The 22,317-nt window shown below is 37.9% G+C and overlaps 1 protein-coding gene across 3 annotated transcripts in view; it reads right to left on the reverse strand.

Moving 5' to 3' along the window:
* The window catches only part of USP3 (ubiquitin specific peptidase 3), an 83,179-nt gene that overhangs the window by 60,196 nt on the left and 666 nt on the right, over positions 1 to 22,317 (reverse strand). The window contains exon 1 of one of the 3 annotated variants that reach the window (XM_008568863.1): positions 9,137 to 9,172. The exons of the other annotated variants lie outside the window; for them this stretch is intronic. Coding sequence (XP_008567085.1) covers positions 9,137 to 9,155 — 19 coding nt within the window. The 5' untranslated portion in view covers positions 9,156 to 9,172. Of the gene's footprint in view, positions 1 to 9,136; positions 9,173 to 22,317 lie in introns of those variants that run through there. 3 annotated transcript variants of the gene reach the window in all.

Here is a 22,317-nt window from a genome sequence, read left to right on the forward strand (position 1 = left end):
TGATGAATTTTTTTTCCTCCTTTATAATATAGAGGAAAAGGAAATCTAGAGAAAAATCACTTACTTTGCTTGATGCATTTCCTACCAAGTGTTCTTTTATTTCCCCATTTATAGTTGTAAACATACACAAAGTACACATAACTTTGTGATCTCATTTTCCCAATATCAGTATATGAATGCATTTCTTCACATTATTTCATTTACAACAGTGTATCTTATATCTCAATTACGTCAGAAAGTTTTATTTTTTTTTAAATTTCTCAATTTCAGATTTTAAAAAAGACACTAAGGCTGAGAGAAGGAGACAATGGGATATAACTGCTTAATGATTATGGAATTTATTTTGGGGTGATGAAAATGTTTTGGAACTAGACAGAGGTGGTGGTTGTACAATTATGGATGCACTAAATGTCACTGAATTGTTCACTTTAAAACGGTTAATTTTATGCTATGCAAATTGCACCTCAAAATAAATACAGAAACTCCTTGATTTACGATGGGGGTTATATCCTAATAAACCCATTGTGAAGTTAAAAAAATTGTAAGTCATGGGCCGACCCTGTGGCTCACTCGGGAGAGTGCGGCGCTGGGAGCGCCGAGGCTGCGAGTTCGGATCCTATATAGGGATGGCTGGTGCGCTCACTGGCTGAGCGCGGTGCAGGAAACACCACACCAAGGGTTGCGATCCCCTTACCAGCCCCCCTGCCCAAAAAATTGTAAGTCGTAAGTCAGGGATCATAGATAGTAAGTAGATGCATACATACTGAAGACAAGGAGGAGGAGAGAAAATAAAAGGAAATAAAGTAATAACTTCCCATAACATTGGAAACAAGTGACTGCCTTTTAATAAATCTCCAAAAAACCCTTTCACTTTCTGAGTCAAGAAATCCAATTTCTTTTGTCATAAACATTTACAGTAAGGAAGTTAAGACAATGTGTGATAGGACAGTCATCTTGGCTATTTAAATGACAGTACTCTGTGAGGGCATAACACATTCACACCAGAAAAACATTTGAAATCTAGAAAGCTATAGAGAATAGGGTACAATCCCAGCCAATAAATGGCATTGCTTTGGGGAACAGTCACTTTGTTTATGCATACCTTATCCAAATTAAGAACTCTTAATGTACCCCAAGACAAATACAGTAAAATGAAAAATACAGTAGAATGAACAATATTGGCTTTAACTTTAACTCTCAATTATTGTTAAGAATAGAACAGCTCATTGCATGAATAAAGAATGCTACAGATAATCTTAAAACTATTTTAATCACTTTTAGGGGAAATAGTTTATACAAAAGATAGTTTCAATTTATGGACACATGAGTTTCAAAAGTTTGTCTATAGGATGAATACATTTCCCATGGAAACAGTATTAAAAGTTTCCACGCTCTTCTATAAAACTACATGAAACATAATATGAGGGTACGTCAAAAAGTTTGCAGAAAAATAGAACTTAGGGCTGGCCCATGGCTCACTTGGGAGAGCATGGTGCTGACAACACCAAGTCAAGGGTTAAGATCCCCTTACTGGTCATCTTTTGAAAAAAAAAAAAAAGAAAAGAAAAATAGAACTAAAAGATAATATAAATCTTTTCAAGAACTTTTTGAAGATCTCTCATATAGCTAAAATAGTCATTATATACAAACACACACATACATTCATGTATACATATACAATAAAACCACAGTCAAAAATATTTTTAGGGCCGGCCCGGTGGCGCACTGCTGTAGTGCACCGCTTGGGAAGCGTGGCGGCGCTCCCGCTGAGGGTTCGGATCCCACATACAGACCGGTTCCCGCTCACTGGCTGAGCGAGGCGCGGGAGCAACGCCGAGGGTTGCGATCCGGTTGCTGGTCCCGGTCGGGTTTGGGGGGGATTTTGAGGGTTGCGATCCGTTGCCGGACACGGAAAAAGACAAAAAATATATATATATATATATATTTTTAAGCTCTGAATATAGTATCTATTCAGCAAAACAAAACAAAAAAAATATTAAACCAAAGTTTTTTATTTTTTTATTTATTTATTTTTTTAATCTTAAATGTTGGTACTTGAGAGAAAGAGAATGATAAAGAGGGCAACTTGTGGAAGTTCCTTAATACACCTAATCACACCTCAAGGTAATGACAAGGAAAAGGAAGCCATGCAATGTATTTCTCACACTGCTACACATGGCCATAGCAGGATCATGTGGAATCTCACAAGTGGAGTCTCATTTTTCACTCAGATTATAAAACTTCCTCAAACTAAGATCCTCTCTCCTCCAGCGAATCTCTCCCATTAGCTTGGGTTCTTCCAACTCTGACCTTAGTGTCTCATCTCTTAGCCCTTGGGCAACTCAGACCAGAGGCTGGCACTAACTAGGCTCTGTTCACTCCCCTCCTCCTCACCAATGGCTTCAGGACCTTCCTCTGTCCCTCTGCACACCTCACCCTCAAGTTCTTTAAGTTGGCAGGAGGGCCCCTTTGTGTAGAGGGAATGGAGAATCTTGATCTGCTGAGCTAGCCCAACTGTCCCAGAGGTAGAAGCTACAACATATGGTGGTCAGTGAAGAGGAGTGAAGGGCCCCAGCCTCTAAAACAGGCCTCAGGCGCATGTCTTCTTCCTAAAGTCCCCAAAAGCTTTACCTCGTCTGGACCAGGTAGTGAGAATGGAAGGCAGAGGGAAGAGGGAAGCCATCTAAATAATCCAATCCACAGACTCAAAGTGGTTTTCCCCCTGCTATTCTTGTGAAGGGAACAGTAGTCTGCTCCTTTATCAAGAGAAATAAAGAAGGGCAGAAAACTAGGCAATTCTGGGCCGGCCCGGTGGCGCGCTGCTACAGTGCACCGTTTGGGAAGTGCGGCAGCGCTCCCGCCGAGGGTTCGGATCCCACATACAGACCGGCCGCTCACTGGCTGAGCGAGGGGTGGGTGCAACGCCGAGGGTTGCGATCCCGTTGCCAGTCCTGGTCCGGTACGGGCGCGACACTGAGGGTTGCAATCTGTTGCCGGTCACAAGACAAAAAGGGAAAAAAAAAAAAAAAAAAAGAAAACTAGGCAATTCTGTGCTTAAAAGAGGCCTATTTATACATGAATGACTTCAGGTTTTGTTCCTAAGACAAGGAGTTCTTAAGACAAAATGGCATCCACACAGAATATATCATTCTTTGTACATAACTACTGATCTTCAATATCCTCTTAGTATTCACTACATAGAACCTAGTAATAGAGTATATTTGATATTCAAGCTCTATCAACAATTCTTCTGGGGTTCTAAATTTTTTGACAAAACATCATGCTTTTGTCACTGTCTCTACACACAAAATAGTTCAAGCACACAGCACCGACAGGTAAGCTATTTGTTGTGCATCCATTATTCAGTAGTTGCTTCAACTGGGAGAAAATGTTCTTTATCATCTCAAGAATTCAGAAAGGTGAGGATTAGATAACCATGATTCTAGTCTTGGCTCTACCATTAACTAGCAATAGAAGTGAGAACATCTGGGTCTATTTCTTCATTGCAAATGAAGAGTAGGTGATGATCATGTTCCCTCTAATTATAAAATTATTCAAAGAACATGATAAGGACTGGCAAAACTTAGATGAAACAAACATGTCATCCTTCCCTATAAATGAAATTCTTCCAACTCTACTTTCCATCTAATTTTCTTTAAAAGCTTAACAAAAAGATTAGTTGCCAGGCTGGCCAGTTAGCTCAGTTGGTTAGAGTGCAGCCTTGTAACACCAAGGTCAAGGATTTTGGATCTCTATACCAGCCAGCCACCAAAAAAAAAAAAAAAAAAAAAAAAATCTTTAAAAGCTTAACAAAAAGATTAGTTGCCAGGCTGGCCAGTTAGCTCAGTTGGTTAGAGTGCAGCCTTGTAACACCAAGGTCAAGGATTTTGGATCTCTATACCAGCCAGCCACAAAAAAAAAAAAAAAAAAAAGATTAATTGCTAATGTAGTGTAATTTAAACCAATGGTTTTCAGGTTTTTTTCCTGCCTCCCATCACCCCTACGAGGCAAACACATTCCCACCACACTGCCCATTAATAAAAGCAACTCACTGCAACAGGGGGATAGGAAGTATGTGGAATCACTGTTCAAAACCATTGTAGACAAACATACTACTACAACAGTAAGACGCAGAACCCTCTTCACATACACAATTTTTAAAGTACACACTCTAAAAATATTAGCAACCCATAAAAAAATTCATAATGTATTTTTTAAAGCATAATGTATTTTTATTTAGTTAACATATATATGGTACACACTGTATGCCAGGCACTACTGCAACCACTTTATGAATATTACTTCATTTAATCCTCTACAATCCAATGAGGTACATACTATTATTTGGCCTGTTTTACAGGTCAGGAAACCGAGCTATAACTTGCTAAGTTAATAAGTGACACAGCTGGAACTCAAACTCACAGTGTTTGAAGGCACACACTGTTGTAAAGCAGTAAGTCCAGAATACTGTTACTTTCATCTTAAATAGATACCATATTATGTGTTTCTGTGTCTATGCATACATTATATACCTATATATAAATTTTTTAAAGCATGGAAAGATATATAGTAACTGTTAACAGTTATGTAAAAGGAATGGGATGGGAATTGGAGCCACATGGACCTACTTTCACTTTCAACCATACCTTTTGAAGTTTTTCAGAAAACATTACAGTAGTCTCCCTTATCTGTGGTTTCAGTTACCTGTGGTCAGTTGCAGTCCAAAAATATTAAATGGAAAACTCCAAAAATAAACAATTCGTAAGTTTTAAAATGTGCACCATTCTGAGCAGCGTGATGAAATCTGATACAGTCCTGCTCTGTCCAGCCTGGTCCCACCTGGGATGTGAATCATCCCTTTGTCCAGCAGTATGTATGTGTAGGAAAAAACATAGTACACATAGGGTTCAGTACCATCCACTGTTTCAGGCATCTACTGGGGGTCTTGGAACGTATCCCCAACAAATGATGAGAGACTACTGTACATCTTTTATAGTAAAGATTAAATTTAAAATATTTTAAATTTAGATATTGTTATTACAAAGTTGTCCTAATGAAATAGACTTATTACAAATTTTTAAGCATGAGTGATAAGTTAAACCAAAATCCAAGATTACAATTCTATGGCTGAGTAAAAATATAATCAATGGAAATTTTAAAATTTTGCAGCTGTTATTAAAACACACACACACACACACACACCATGAAAATACCCATAGTAAAAGTGTTATTCCTCTTGAAACAGGATAGGGCAGTATCATCACACAAGTTCTATAAGGCTGGCTGGTTGGCTCAGTTGGTTAGAGCGCAGTCTTGTAACACCAAGGTCAAGGGTTTGGATCCCCATATTGGACAGCTGCCAAAAAATACATATTTTTTTTCTACAGATATTCCAGTACATATAAGTAGAAATATATTCCAGACTGACCAAACTTACCCTCCAAATGACATTTTTAGATGTTTAAGAGCAAAGCATGTAATCTTCTATATACCATACTCTTTGAACTGCACACTCACAGCCTAGTCTATGTGAAAATTTCTTCGGTCTCTTCTATCTTTAACTTGAGTCCCCTGAAATTATTGGGGGAAGGAGTTGGTAAAGTCACAAAAAGAGAGCAAGAACCAAGCCATAGTGTAGTACAGAAAAGAAGAAATCAAGCTATACTAAGCAACTGCCAAAGGTGCCAAAGTGGCCTGAGTGCAGCCCAAATCATTGTCTGATGTCTGTCCTCCCTCACAATGCTGCTCATTCTAGGAGTGGGTATCGGGTTCCCAGGGAACAAGGTAACAGGAGAGTTCTCATAAAAAGCCAAAGGAGGTACCCAGGGACAAAGGAGTGAGACAAGGAAGAGGTTGGGAGACTCAGCAGAGGTACAAATACTGAGGAAGGAGACCAAGCATGAGCACCAAATCCAAAGTGGTCAGCAGTGGCAAGTTGGGACACAAGGCCAAGATCACAGAACCAAGAGTTCAGGGCCAAGGCAGAATTCACCTCTCCTGAATCATTAGACAAGTAAATTGTTTGCTGGTAAAGTCATAGTTCAGCATTTCTCATAACAATTCTTCTCTTTCTGCTGAACGGTCCTGTGGTAGATTAAAGATGGTCACAAATTCTTTCCCACTCTTCCCATGAAGAGGCGAGGTCTATGTCTCCTTTCCTGAATCTGGGCAGGTTCTGTGACCGTTCTGACTAACTGAATATGGCAAAAGTCATTCTGTGCCGATTTGCAAGTCCAAGTCTTGTGAAATTCCGGCTTCCTCTTACTATCTCTTAGAAACCAGCCACCATGTAAGAACTCTGATTACCTTGAGACCAACATACTATAAGAAGCCCAAACTATGTGTGGACAGATTCTGGAAAATATGACACCACAGGGGGACAGAGAGACACCAAGGAGAATAGAGGCACCAGACATGTGAATTAAGAAGCCACCTAATAGGAAGATGCTCCATCCCCAGGTACCCCACCTGATACAATCCCAGCCAAGTTCTTCCTGAATTTCTGACCCACAAAATTATAAGCAAAATAAAATGGTTGTTTCAAACTACCAGGATGTAGCATAGTTTGTTATGCAGCAATAGATAACCAGAACGCCACCTACAGGGGGAAGGGTATCAATGATATAGCATCATCCACACCTGCTAAACAATTCACTGGAATGACTGACACTGTTATTTAGTAGAAGTGAGGATGAGAACTTCAGGAGGTTCTACCTAATATGATTCAGAACTATCCAAAAACTAGACTATTCCTTCTATAACAGAGGTAGTAAGAGTAAAGACATGACCGTCTATCCTCAATTAAGCTAACATTATCCCTTTCAGTATTATATCAATATTTTAATAACTCAAATCCAGATGTGCTACCACTACCACAGGACAACCTAATTCCTTCTTGAGCTAAAACATCACTCCTAATGTTGCCCTATATCATAAAAACAGTGACTTGGTAACAAATAGCAGGTTTAAAACCTTCAAAATTTAAAAAGCATTATTTCCACAGAAACCCCAATTTCTGGGTAAAGATCTTTAAGAAAGTTCCATAGGCACTTGCAGGAATTCCTTTCCTCTTTGTTAAAAGTTACAAAGCCTTATCCTTCATTCCTTTTGCTTCTCTGGATTATGTTATTTAATAAGCATTTTGGGGAACTCAGATTTTACTGAAGGTTGAACTTGAAAAACCGCCTCTGAACAATTGTAAGAGTTCAGAACATCCTACTCCATCTCTGTTTCCAATTCTATCTTTACCCCAAGAGTTCTGACATTTTCCTCAGCCAGCCTGACTTGGTTTCCATCACACCAGTAATGCCTGATCCCAGACCTTTGTAGCTGGGATCAAGAGCCACATCAGAATCCCAAGATTTCTGAGGAAATACTCACAATTTTCTCTTAAAGTTCCTAGCAAATTGTTCCATGGTGGGCCCAGCAGCAGGGAAGGGGCGCAGTGACCAGAACTTTGCTCCACATTGTTTTGGTTGAACAAGGCAAAGGATCTGATCACCTGCCCTTGACCCCCAACCATGCCAAAAGAACTCCTTCCTTTTCTTATGCAAAAATATACCTAACGAAATGGGTTGCCTTTGTTGGAATTTAACTGTTACTCTGCAGACTCAAAATAAACATGTTAGAGATCATGTGACATAATGAACCAAGCAGGGACTTCAGAACCAACAGTCTTAAGTTTACATTCTAGCTCTACCATTCTTTTATTAAGCTTACAGTTGGTTCCAGAGCCTGCTTCTTCACTGTGAAACGGGACAAATACCATCACTACCTCATATGGCTATGGCAAGGATTTCATGAGACAAACTATATAAAGTGTATAGCACAGGCCTAACAAACAAAGCACTCAGGGGAATGTCAGTTCCTTTCCCTTAAAAAATATATCTAAAAGAATAAAATAGCTGTCAAGAATTAATGCTGGTGGCTGTTATATACACTGCAGTTAACAGATGTCCACATATACCATGATTAATAATTTTTAGAATTTTTTCTTTAGTTTACACTCTTTAAAAAAGAATTGCAGCTGACAATTTCTTTTCACACAAAAATTCCAAATACATAAGTCCCATTAAAGTCAGCAAAAATCCCTCAGAAACTCTTCCTATACCTGACCTAAAACTAAATTATACTCAAAACATCAAGTGAATAAAATAAAATGACCAATTTTAATAAGCTTATTTCAAAACTGATATAACTATTATAACCACCTTAATCAATGTCAGAATCATTAAAATGTACATATTAATGTAAAATACATACTTCAGGAAATAAAATGCATTTTAAAAGCACATGTTGAGAGATGTGTGAGGGGATTTAGACAATTTAAAATTCTACTCGAATAAAACATTCAAGTATAGAAGCAACTCAAGTGTCAAAACCATACTAAAATACATTGAAATCAGAGGTATTAAGGACAGATATTAAATCCTGGTTCACCAATCTAATCAACCAAAATATACCTTGGGTATCTGCTCCACTTATTACGCTGTCAGTAACTTACCTGTATAGCAATGAAAGAAAATGTCAAAATTCAGACTCAGACGCTAAGCTCTCAATGTGAACTGTTCTATATTCCAATATCCAATACAATGGGGTTACTGGCCATGCAATTTTAATAAACATTTTAATTTCTAACTTGTTTTAGCAAAGAAGTGAATAGGAATGATTTTAAATTACATTGGATTTAAGATATGGTTATCAGCTTGTTTTATGGACCAGTAGGTTTTAATTTCTACCCTAAACAATTCAATTCTTCTTTATCCATCTTATTTATTACCTAGTTCTCTTTAAGTAGCAATGTCCTTGGCTCTCAAAGGCTAATTTTAAGACTGTGCTCTAGCCTACCTTCCCAACCTTTTCCATGTCAGGGCATGCACAGAAGATAACATCTGTATGGCACACGCACAAAATCTGAAGAGGCTTCTCAGGGTCAGACATGATCTGCCTGAGGCTCAGGTCACCCCTAGGCTGAGGGGATCATTTACCTCAACATAAATGTAATCAATTCATGGCCCCTCTAATGGGAAGCCATGCTATCTGATCTTTTACAAGGTTATCTGGCAATGCAGGAGGTCATCTCCCTTCTACTCCAATGCCCACTTGTTGGAACAGAAGACTAGAAGTCATCAATCACCTGAGAGAACCAGCAGCATTTTCTGGAAACCCAAGATGTCATTCCTCTCAGGATGTGCAGTTCATGATCATCATTCCTCTAAGACCTAGCAGAGAAAATGAATGCTGAAATCCTTATTTCTACCTTCCATATAATTGTCTTGTCCTACTGCCATCCTATAACCTCAGGGAGCGGCCAGTCAGCAGTTCGACATGAAGGAAACTAATGTGAATTAAAAGTAAGGGAAAAGTACCAGAAACAGCTGGGGTTGAGCACTCAGGTGGTAAAAAAGCATGAGTATGTACAAGGAACAGTCAATTGCTTAAAATGAACCTTGACCCAGAGCATATGACTAGCCACTACTTGACTAAAAATATTTCCAAGGCCACTTCCAGCTCTCTGATTTCAAGAATTCCCAGAGAGGGGGAAAAAAAAAATTACAGTAAAGTATTTCACTTCAACAGCTTTGAATACATCCGTAAGAACAGTAAGACCACAGGAGATGGAAAGATAGGAACAGGCACACAAATACACATATTACTGCTCGGACTAGTAAAAAGTCATATTTTTATTCTTCCCTGAAGATGCCCAATAGTACGAAAATATATTTGTACAGGGATATTAACTGCAGCATTATTTGTGACTGCAAAATATGAGAAACAACCTAAATGCCATACATAGAAAGCTGGCTGAATTCACTGTGGCACATCCGCACACAAAAAAAATAAATAAGGAAAATTCCTACAAACATGGAATGATATCCAGAATACACTGTTAAATGAAAAAAGCAAAGTCCAGAACAGACAAAAGATTTCAACACATATTTGGAAGTAAGGAAGAAGGTAGAGGAGAATTAACAATCTTAGTAGTGCACATGAAGATACAGTGTAAGTGCCAGCAGAGAGAAATGCAGATGGGATGGAGCTCTGGGCACAAGGACACAGCAGACAGCAAGGGGAATGATGGGACAGGAACCCAAGGGCTGTACGGAACACGGAACTTCCTGCATGCTGATGTCAGAACCCCAGTAGCCAGATGTGCAGCCCCCAGAAAGAAGACTGGAAAACTAAATAGCGCTAGGAAAATTCTTCACATAGACATCTGTGTCTTCCTCCAATAAAGAAGGTGGCTTGCTCCCCCACCTCAAAGTGAAACACACTGTAGACAAGCCCCACCCATTTACAGAACTTTTTAGTGCTTCACTCTCATATGCAAGGACAGACAAGACAAAAAAGACTGTTAAAGAAAACCTCCATTCTGAGAGAATCATTTTAAAAAGAAAAGAGGAACCTGGAGCACAGAACTTCAAAACAAACTCTCAACTGCTGGAGTGATAAGAGACTACAAAACAATAGCAACCGGATGTATAAGAAAGGAATGGTTAGAAAATGAGAAAGAGGTCTTGAAAATTAAAAATATGACGATCAAAAAATTCAGTAGAAGGAGTGGGGGGAAAAAAATCAAGGAAATAGCCCAGAAACCAGAATCAAAAGGCAAATAAATAAAAAGATGAGAAAAGTAGAAGTTCCACTCAGGACACCCAACATTCAATTAATAGCAGGTCCAGAAAGAAAAAAGAACAAATTAGAGGACATAAGTATGAGGGGAGGAGCATACTATCAAATTTATAATACAAAAAAGTTTATTTTAGCTTGAGGATGTGAATCTCTAGATTGAAAAGCCCCTTGAGTACCTATAATAATAAAAGAAAAACCACCCATGCCAAGAAATTTCAGAACACCAATGATAAAGGAATACCATAAAAGCTTCCAGGAAAAAGAACAAAAGGACATATATAAAGGAGGTAATCAGAAAGGCATCAACTTTCTCAACAGCAACACTGGAAGCCTAAGAACAAAGAATGGATGCCTTTATAACTCTAAGAAAAAATTCTTTTGTAACTATTATTCTATATTCGGCCAAGCAATCAAGTATAAAGGCAGAATAAAAATGTCAGACTAAAAAGGGGTCGAAAATTTGCCTCCGATGAGAAGAGAGCTAAATGATGTACTCTAGCAAGACAATGTAATAAATCAAGAAAAAGAAAGACATGGGATCCAGAAAAGGGGAGATCGAATACTCATTCAAGAGAACAGCAAAGGAAATCACAGGATAAAAGCTGTCCAGTACCATAGAGAGAATTATTTCAAATGGGAGCAGAAGACAGAGGGCTCTGGGAAGGAGGTCTTCAGAAAAAAGTAATACTATATGAGATTACCTAATCTGTTGAAGTGCTTGAAAACAATATTCATAGACATTTTACAGATTTATGGAAACATTCAGGAGAAAATGTGTAGAAGATAAACCAAACAATTTTAATGAGGGATTTTTTTTTTTTGGCAGCTAGTTGGTACAGGGATCTGAACCCTTGACCTTGTTGTTATAACACTGCGCTCTAACCAACTGAGCTAACCAGCCAGCCCCAATGAGACAATTATCAACTCAAGGAAAAATAAGATGTTGGACAAGAAAGAAAAACTAATCACCATAGGAACCAAAATTTGTGATCTAACTATATTGGGAAATGGAAAGAAGGACAGAGAGAACAGTGGTACTAAAGGCCTCATTTACCATAGCAAGCTATCAAGGGATAATGCCTGAAGTCGGTATATTAAGAAATAATAGTGTATAACTTCGAAGTATGTAAGTTAATATGAGCTTGAAAGCTAAAGAGAATTTAAAGAGGTCACCTGTGGACAGCAGGATGGAGGGTGAAGGGGAAGGAAGACAGTGCTGTTCTATTTTAAGCCCTTTGATACTGTGACTTACTTTTATATATGTATTACTTTTTTCTGAAAACATGAATTTGTCTTTAAAAGGTAAATTGATTTAATAATCATACCAATTCATAAAATCGCCCAAACCATTTTTTTATCTTAAAAAATATGTCTAAAATCTACTACATGGCATAAAAATTAGAATAGCAATTTACCATTTGGGGCCAGGCACCTACTGAATTCCCTGTACTGCAAGGCTAATTTGAAGAGCTAATGGTATGTGTCCTCTACTAGCAAATGTAATTTCGAAGCTGGCCAAAATTTGTCATCTATATGTTAACAGATTCAGACACCTACAGAGCCAGAAAAGAAAGGGCATCTGGTCCTGCTGACTTCCCATACAGAGGCAAATTCAGATCCCTAAGACTGGTCCTCCCACTGGCTCAAGCATTTTACTCTATTTTTAAATGGATTTCTGAAATTAGTTTTCAACATCAAATGGAAACAACATATTCTCTGTAATGCACTAAACAAATTTATTATTCCTTCTATCACAAACTGAGATTTGTTCAGACCAACTTTGCTGAAAAACCCCTGATAAGGCTATTATGCTATAATCTATTCGATCAGTCTTCAGCTTAAATACTGGAATTGTGCCCCCTGCCTCCAAATGAGGGAAAAGGATAGTGGTGGGAAGAATCAAAACTACTAAAGCCAAAGCGGATCACTAATCAGGGCCAAAATGGGCCACTTTTGCCTTTGGGAGACCAGATGCAAATACCTACAGAAAAACTACTAGGAGTTTATATTGTTTTAAAAATAACTTCCCCTATGAAGCTGATTATATGAAGAATGAAAACAAAAGCCATGAATCACTTAGGAAAGTTGTGACATCTAATATTACTATTTATTTAATATAACAAGATCTGACGCAATTCCATGCTTTTGCCAACAACCTGAATAAGCAAATCCATGGTTAACAATTGGCACTTCAAAAGAAATGAATTAAGTCATAAATGTAAACACCACACAACTATTATTTCAAAACAACAGCAAGTATATGCAATATAAGAAAAGATTCTTATATATATTTTAAGGAAGCACTCCCTCTCATAAGTAAATAAAATAATAAAGAGGTTTAGGAACCTCTCAATATCAAAGACTTTCCTCAGAAAACAACACGTTTAATACCTGCATTGTATAATTCTCTTCCTAGTTTTTTGTGGTTATGTAATAAAGGTTAGCACTAAATAAAGTACAAAGTGGAAAAAAACTCACCACGTTTGTTTTTACTGGTGGGCTGGGAAACTCTTTATTCTGTTAAAAATCAATGGAACTATTTATGAAGAAATATAGAAAGGAAAAAAATACAAACTGGGCATATACTTATAGTCTGCCTAAGGGGTTAGATAACCAATATTCTAGAAATTAGTAATAAACGAATAAGAACACTATGAAAACTCCAAAAGCATTAACTACTTTAATAGTTGTTTTTTTTTAATAGCCATTCTAATTTAACAAAAACCAAGAGTTGGATTTTTTTTTTTTTTTTACAATCAATAGACATGATTTTCAAATCTCACCCACATTTTCCAAAAAAATCTCTAATAAATATTCAAAGAAAAAAACTGAAAATATTTTTAAATGAATCTCTAAAAAGACTCTACACAAACAAAACACTCAAACAATCAATAGACATGATTTTCAAATCTCACCCACATTTTCCAAAAAAATCTCTACTAAATATTCAAAGAAAAAACTGAAAATATTTTTAAATGAATCTCTAAAAAGACTCTACACAAACAAAACACTCAAACTGAGTAAATGAAACATATGCAGTTAAGCTTTCAGAATTAAATTCTCATGGCATGAGTGCTGAGTTCTGGCAGCTACTTCAGACACCTAAGGTAAAGCTCGATCCTCTAGTTATAGAGTAATTTCTCTAATGCTAAAGTATCTCACTATTAACATCCAAAATAATTCACATGGAAATGAGAGTTAATCTCAAAGGACATTTTATACTATACGAAACTAAAACTTAAAATTGCTCAATCAGTAAGTGTTGGCTCTGTGGTCTCTAAGTTACAGAGTTCTTTTTAAAAACGTCTAATATATTAGAATATTTTTCTAACATGCTATCTATAAATTATCATTTATACATTCTATCACAGAAATCTGTTTCTTAGAAATTTCAACTTCATCTTCAAAAACTTTGATCACAATATTAACATCCCAATACTGTGCAAAAATATTCCAAAACTAAGGAATAGATGATAATCTATTATTTAAAAAAGAAAACCTGAGCTTGGTTAGTAAAGACAAAGATTTAAAGAAGCTAAAACAGGGCTGGCCCATTAGCACAGTTGGTCAGAGTGTGGTGTTATAATACCAAAGTCAAGGGTTCGGATCCCCATTACTGGCCAGCCACCTAAATAAATAAATAAAAATTAAGAAGCTAAAACAATAAGCGTACTATCTTATAATCAATTAAATTAAACCTGCAGGAATATAATAGTTAATTGCTAGCTTGCTCTTCTCTGGTGATGAGACAATACAAAAACAGTCCATAAGATCACGTCTTCAGGGCAGGTTAAACAGGCAATCAGATTTCCACAAGGAAGGTTTTCTTAAACCCAGCTAGAACAAAGAAAAAATCACAGGACAGAACATTCTACTCAAGAATGGAAAACAGCTCACTGATAGAGGTGCTCAATTCTAAAGCAGAGTACAAAGTCTCCAGATAAAATCCAGCGGTTATAATATCTTTTAAAAGATACAAGCGGGTTTATCTTAAAAATAAACATTCAATTCCCTCCTCAAAAGGTCTCATAAAATTAAGTTAGCTAGCATTTATTAATTGCGAAGCATCTAGCTAACACAAACACTTCTAACTACAAGCTTCATTTTTCAATGTCCAAGTTTAATTTCAATAGTAGTTTTCAAAACCTGAAATTACCTTCCTAATCTCGTCTGAATTTTATACATCTGTAAACAGCACACATATATACTTCTCAGTGTATCTTAAGAAGAGGGGAAATCTGTTTTAAGCTCTGCAGTTTAACGACTACAATTAACGTTTACAGGAGATACAATTGGAAAATCTTAGAACATAACTAATTGGAATCAACAAAGTACGTTGCCTAAAAGCAAAGATTCCAAATAACCTCTGAGTTTCAAAGGCAAAAGCAAAATTCCATACCTTAAAAATCCTCTCCTTTCTCCATGCAAACCACTTCCAAGAAGAATCTCCTCCACCAGAAATAAAATGAAAAAATGGGGGTGGGGTGGGGGAGGGGGCTGTTCAACAGCTAAAACATGTTTTTAAAATAACTAAAAGCTAACAGCATTTTATCAATAGCTATATTGAGAAGATTTATTATGTCCCAACTAAAGTAATAATTTTTTTCGTAGGCTGAAATTCTTAAGTGTAACAAAGTTGACATTCATAGCAGCTGTTTTCTTCCAATTATATTGCCAATTCCTTGCTCCAACCTGCCAGCACTTTAATCAATAAACTGGGTCAGAGTAGTAATTAATGCCAGTGGAATTTAAAATGTATTTTCACATCAAAAATCTTCAAAGGAATTATTTCAAGCATATTTACAAAAATTTAAGTCCTTTAAATTATCAAGTAAGTTACTAGATGACAGGGCTGGCCAGTTAGCTCAGCTGGTTAGAGCACAGCCTTGTAATACCAAGATCACGGGTTTGGATCACCATACCGGCCAGCTGCCAGAAAAACAAAAAGAAAACACAAAACAAAAAAAAGTTACCAGATGACAAATTAAAGTCCCTGCTTTTAAAAAGTCAACCAAAAAGTTTGAATGGCATCTTGAGTTTAAGGTTTGGGCTATCTTTAACATCCCAGAGCATCTTAAGCAATTCTTAACCTTTGTCTCAGTTTCATAATCTATGAAACAGGAAAAACTACAAGGATGGGTAGTTAATTAAATTAGTCAGAATTAAATGCTAGCAACTGCTTTGAAGTTACTTTATTTTGTTCTCAGTTCTCCTACTCAGTGAAACTAACAGATGAGAAAACATCTGGAATTACTACAGATGATAACATCTGCAGACCCACAGCAGTTAAAAGATGATCTCTATTTACAAGTTTCAAAGCCACAGTTCATTCAACAACCCCAAAAGACTGGTAAGATATGATTGCAATGAACAATTTTTAGGTGAATTTCCTTTCAATCTCAAAGATATCTAACACCTACATTCTCAAAACAGACTTTTACAATACAGAAATCTCAGAGCATCTTGAGCCGTCTTGGCACAAGGCAATTCTAGGTAAGATGAATACGCTGTTACTATTGTTAATACTGTTCTCAGCATTCTAAACTGTCAATAAAGGTAAGCTTCATCACAAACACACCCTTCAAAAAGGACTAGTCCCTACTGGGAACCTATCAAAGTACTTCCTTCTAAGCCATCTGTTCAGGAAAGCTCTACTAAAACACCTAAAAGTGCAGTTGCTCTCCTAAAGAGGCTCTAAATAAACATAAAACACTAAAATATATTAAAAAGTATTCATTATCCACTTCAAACACTGATAAACTACCTGCTAAATCTATTCCAATGCCTAGTTTGAACAGAAAACCTGCATGTAGGTAGGTAGGAAACTGCAGCTTAATCAAAGGAGACCTTTTCTTTCCAAAGAGGGAAAAATATACAAAACAGGCTCAAGAAGTGGGGAAAAGCTCAAAAAGAAAAAACAGCAGATTAGGGGGAAATGTACATGTAAATTATTCTGATGGAAGAGGGACTCAATTAAATTTTAAAACAGGAATTTGCTCACTGAGCTACAAATTAAATTACTACTGGTCTGCTTAGTAAGCTACAAACACTATAAAAACATAAGTATTTCTAAACGTAGTTTGAAGAATCCAAAATTAATCTTTTATATTCCAGTAGAAAAGGAAATTGCATCAATTTCAACAAGGAAAAAGTAGGATATTATAAGAACCTAAGGCTAATGGTGTAAAAGCAAACAATGATGAGAAGGAATTATTTTAAGGACAAATGAATAATAGGAAACCAAACCAAAGAGTCTGAATTCTTCCCCACAACCCCATTCTTTTTTCTTTTTTCTTTTTTCTTTTCTTTTTTTGGCAGCTGGCCAGTACAGGGACCCGAACCCTTGACCTTGGTTACACCACCACGCTCTAATCAACTAAGACAGCTGGCCAGCCCCCATCCTTTCTTCTGCTTAGGCCATGAGGGTTGTTCTTTATATACAAACGTATTTCAGAAAGTTCATGGAAAGATATGTATTGTCTTTCAATTATATTTTTCCATGAACTTTTCGAAGTACCCATGTACTATTAAGTGTGTGATTTGGGAAATAATTTTTGATCAATATGTCAAAACTTTTTCACAAAAGCAAAATGTTAGGCTCAATCCCTAGACTGCAGCCTCTTCAAACAACACACGGAGCACATTCTAAATTTCTGGTTTTTCATATCCATCGCCAATTATTTAGAGACTCTGGAAATAGGCTGATGCTGCTTTAAGGTTCTAGGGGATGGGGTGGAGGTGGAATACTGACAGAAAATCTAGAAAGAAAACCCCATTTGACTTAAGCTTTACAAATATTACCCCCCCAAAAGTATATTCTTCAGAAAGGCATACAAAATTCAAATACTAATGTTCAGAATTAATGTGAAAAAGTACCACCTGTCCACTGATTTTAACTGCCCCATTCACATTTACAACTAAAATGTCCACCTGCCCGTCTATAAACACCGAATGTCAAAAGAATACAAATTCGTTGTGGTAACAACATTGCAGATGGTCATTTGCTCACAATCCCGCCAAAGTTCACTGACTAAAAAAATACTGGGAGTGAGGGCTGGTGAAGCATTCTGGAGGGAAACTCACTTACTTTGCAACAAAAGTTAAAGATCATTTATTTTCAGCGTAAAGTTAAAGACCATTCCAGCCACGATCTAAGTGGAAGAAAGTTCCTTCATTTATTAAGCAATCTTTACTTAGTGTCCTATTAAGTGCTAAGCACTTAATACATCATAGAATGTTATTAAAAAGCAGTAAATACATTTGATCTAATGATGAACAAAGACTGGTCCTATCTAGAAAATTCAGTCCAGTGGGCAAACAAAGGAAACAAAAGTCTTCTTTAAAGGCAGGTTTGTGAGAGAAATATGATACAAAATAATCCATCACTCCGTCAAGGTGATTTCTTACCTATATCAGAAGCTGATCAGCCCACTACAAATTTATTACTACTGACAGCCAACAATCAGCACCTCATCATATTATCGTACTGAATGGCTCTTTTAAAAAATGGGTTTATCTCCAATCACACAAAATTGCAGAACACTTACTTGATCTACACTTATTTTTCTGGGGTAGAGTAATATGAGGGCAAGTATGTACTGAAAACTTAAAGAGGCACTCTCAACTCTTTAAAGAATTAATCAGGGAAAAATTCTCATGCCTATGCTATTAAAATATCTCCAATTTAACTGGCTATTTAACCCAAACTCCTGAAGTCCAAATGCAACTCCGGCTTTCCTTAGTTATTAAAACAGTTGTATTCAAGGCATCTTTTAAAATAATTTCTGTTTTTTCCCTGTGTTTTGCCACTGGTTAAACTCTTTTACCCACAAAAATAAGGAATGCCCAAGCCTCCAGCTTCTGAAAATAACATCTGGTATGTGCACATAACAAAAAGCTTGAGAGAATGTCCTAGTTTTTATTTAAAATTTTTTCATTTAAAACTAGAATGCCTTTGGCAAAGATTAGACATAAATCAACTTTTACCTTATTAGGAGATTGCTGTTTTCAACATTTACCTTAAACCACAACATGGATTTATCTTCTAACCAGTTAGCTTCCTGTCTCTCCCCAACTAGATTAAACCGTAAGTTTTTTCAGAGCAAGGAACTACTGGACCCCAGGATGTTTCCAAGTTAATACATTTCAAAAATTCCAAGTCTCTATAAGACAAATGTTGCTAGCCTTAAAGCTATAAGGATTTCTCTAATTTTTTAAAAGCTGTTTTGATAAGAGCAGGTGTCCTTAGCTGTTACTTCAGCTGTACACCAATGGGTTCTCAAAGTATGGTCCTGGACTCCTGAGAGTTTACAAGACCTTTTCAGGGGGTCTAGAGGTCAAAACTATTTTCTGATGTTACTTTTATTGTTTACTCTCATTCTCTCACCAGCATGCAATGGAGTTTTCCAGAAGCTATATGATGTGTGATATCTCAAGAGACTGAATGCGGAAGAGATATGACAATCCAGCTGTCTTCACTAAGCTAAAAAGAGTTGCAAAAATGTAAAATATTGACAGTCTTCTCACTAAATCTTTGTTTTGAAAAACATTTTACATAAGCTATCATTTATGCTAACAGTAATGGATTTATTGTTATTTGTAAGTAAATTAATAAATACATATTTTAATTTTTTTCAGTTTTAATTTCTCACAAGGCATATATCAATAGATATAAGCCACACAAAAAAATGCCCCCTGGGTTTTCAATCCCAAGAGTGTAAAGGGGTCCTGAAAACAAAAAGTGTGAGAACCACTGTAGTACACAATTACATAACCTAACACATAGTGTGTTCCACGGATAAGAAGTTCAAGTTAATTTTGAAGTATAATTACTTCTTACTCCCCCCACATCTTGTTGAATTCTGTTATCTCCTTGCAAAGCATAATTTAGCATAAAGCCAGTCTGTTCTAGGCCCCATTTAATGGGCTTTAGATATTTAATTATTCAGAGTCCTCTTTATAAAGATGTTCTCACCTGTTAACACCACCTATTACTTGAATGGCGTATAGGAGTTTCTCAAAGTATTCGCAAAGAATTGCCTTGTTCATCCCAACAGCAACTTATGAAGTAAATGTGAAATATTATTATTATTTTTTTTAACAGATGACATAATGAAACTGATACTCTAAGAAAGAGAACTACTTGTCAAGGATGTATTGCTAGCTAGTAGAGCCTAGGATATTGGTCTTTTGCAATTTGTTTGGCTGTCTCACTGTGGTGTAATTGCAAGCTCCCAAAGAAAATAAGGCAAGGGCATTATTTTTATTGTCCCAGTGCCAAAACAGGGATTTTCCTCTCCTTAACAAGAATGTAATCAGACTCAATACCCAGTCACGGCATTATCCAACACATTGGTTTCCCCTTTAGTCCCATACCCCCCCCCCAAAAAAAAAGAAGAAAAGAAAAGAAATATATTCAAGGGTGTTGGAGAAAAATACCAGAATACATAACAACACTCCAAGATGATGACTTTGTTAAGTACTCACAGATTTACTAATCATTTAATCACTGAAACATCAGGCAGGCAAGAACAAGATTGAGCTTAATACAATAACACTAGATTATATCAAGGAATGGATGCCATCAGGTTAAAATGGGAGGCCCGCACAACTGGGTTTGATTCACAGACTGTGGACAAAAGAAAACCGAACACAAAGTTGCAAAACTAGCTTCATTGGTTCTACAAATCCAAGCAAGTGACTAGAACCAAGCTTGCAAAGTAATGTCAGTGGCAAACTTTGTTGCAAGATGCAAAGATGCCATCCAACCCCCTGACAGAAATCACCCCTCTCTTAGGGCTAAACGTACTAGTTTGTTCTTGTTATCAGCACAAGTCTCTCAATTATGCTCCATTTTAACTTAAGTTCCCCAAGAGATGATCAATTTTCTGCATCTCTTCTACAGTCAAGTGGACTCCCTGAAAGACAAGACTGACTCACAACAGGATATCTGCCACTTGCATAACTCTTTTCTTTTCTTTTTATTTTTTTTAGACGCATGTGCCCAGTGAAGCCATTTTTAAGTTTGATGTGATTTTATCTAGAAAAAGCCAGAAGTGTGCTAATTCTTCACTTTGTATTCCTATAGTTTACTACACATGAACGAGAGTAATTTCACCATTCCTCCTGAGGTAGGCTTTTCCTAGTGTTTACTTTGATTTCCCCCTCGCCTCAATCTCTTTTGGGGAAAGAATTAAGTTACTGTTATAGCACCATAGCTATAGCTACCGTTATAGCTAATGTACCACCAACCACTTCATAAAGCAATGCATACACCTTATTTGTTGCTCCATACTCTACATTCACTGTTGAAGATATATCTATAGGTAAGAGCTAATTTATACAAGTTTCTGCATCCTCACACAAGAAATGCATCACTGCACTGTGAAACTAATTAGCCGGTTAACGTTTAAAAGCTTCATACAGAAAAAGATATCCGACTTTACAAAGGCAAAGCAAAGCATCAAACGTCTGAGAGCTCCAGAAAACCGCAGTTATTTCTGCTCGTATTCCTTAGCCTAACGTGTATTTTTCCTCGTGGCGTTACCTATGTTTTTCTCCAAGGAAATAATCACCACTTAAGTAACCTGTCAGAAGTGTTAAGGACTTCTCTACACTATCTTCCCAACTCTGGCCGACAATGAGAATTGTCACACAGCTAAATCGTACCATAGCCGTTTTTCTATACTTCTTCAAATGAACTTAAGATTTTTGAAGTGCACAATTCAAATTTTACATCACAACCCAAGCTCCCAGTGATCATCTGAAAGCTAATAAACAAAGGCTCTAGCTGCGGCACCAGGGCCCTACCAGGAAGTAATCAAAGGCGTGTGGCCAGTGCGATCCTAAGAAGTCGCTAGAGGAGACAATGAGAGGGCACTGGGGCTTCCAAGGGGCCGGGAGGAGTTAAAATCCTTAAGCTACTAAAGCCTTACAGAACCTAACAACTGTTTTACAGTACACGAACTCAGGAATCCCAACGCAATTGCAGACAACCAAAAAATCTGAAAGGCAAACTCGAACCGCCCCTCCAAAGCAGCTGTTGGCTCAGTCTCCGGAGCTTTTTAGCCCGCAGCTTGTTTTCAAACTTCACCCTCCCTGGCTGATGAAAGACTCCGACCTCAGCCGCCCGAGCTTCCGAGCGCCTCTCGGGGCTTCGGGTTGCCCGAGCCTGCGGGCTTGAGAAAGGAAGCCGGGCCGGAGCAGGCGGCGGACAGGCGCCCCGCGATCCCCGCAGCCCAGACAAAGCTGCGCCCGGAGCGCAGCGCTTCTCCTGTCCGGTCCGTGAACGAACGCAACTCCGACCCCGCCACACGTGCAGCCGCCCTGTGGCGGGGAGCCGTTGGGGAACTTGGCTGAGTCCGGAGCAATGCAGACGCTGGAGCTGAGGTGCGGACACTCCATGGCCACGAGGAGGGAGGCGGGGAGGACCGAGGCTCCGGGACCGGGCGAGGTGGAGGCAGACGGACGCCGGAGGCTCCGTCTGGGGTCGCTCCTCGCCGGGCGTTCGGCCGACGGCGGCTGCGTCCCGAGCCCTTGCGTCAAAGAAAGCCAGGGCTTCCGGGCGCCGGGTTTTCCCACCCGCCGTCTCCCAGCGCCCCGCTCCGGAGAACGTGGAATTCCGAAATCCGGGTTCTGCCGCCAGCCCTAGACTGGAGGCTTCCGCCTTCCCTGACCAGCCCCGCC

The sequence above is a fragment of the Galeopterus variegatus genome, unplaced genomic scaffold, assembly GCF_000696425.1.
Source record: "Galeopterus variegatus unplaced genomic scaffold, G_variegatus-3.0.2 Scaffold448, whole genome shotgun sequence".
NCBI classification, from domain to species: domain Eukaryota; kingdom Metazoa; phylum Chordata; class Mammalia; order Dermoptera; family Cynocephalidae; genus Galeopterus; species Galeopterus variegatus.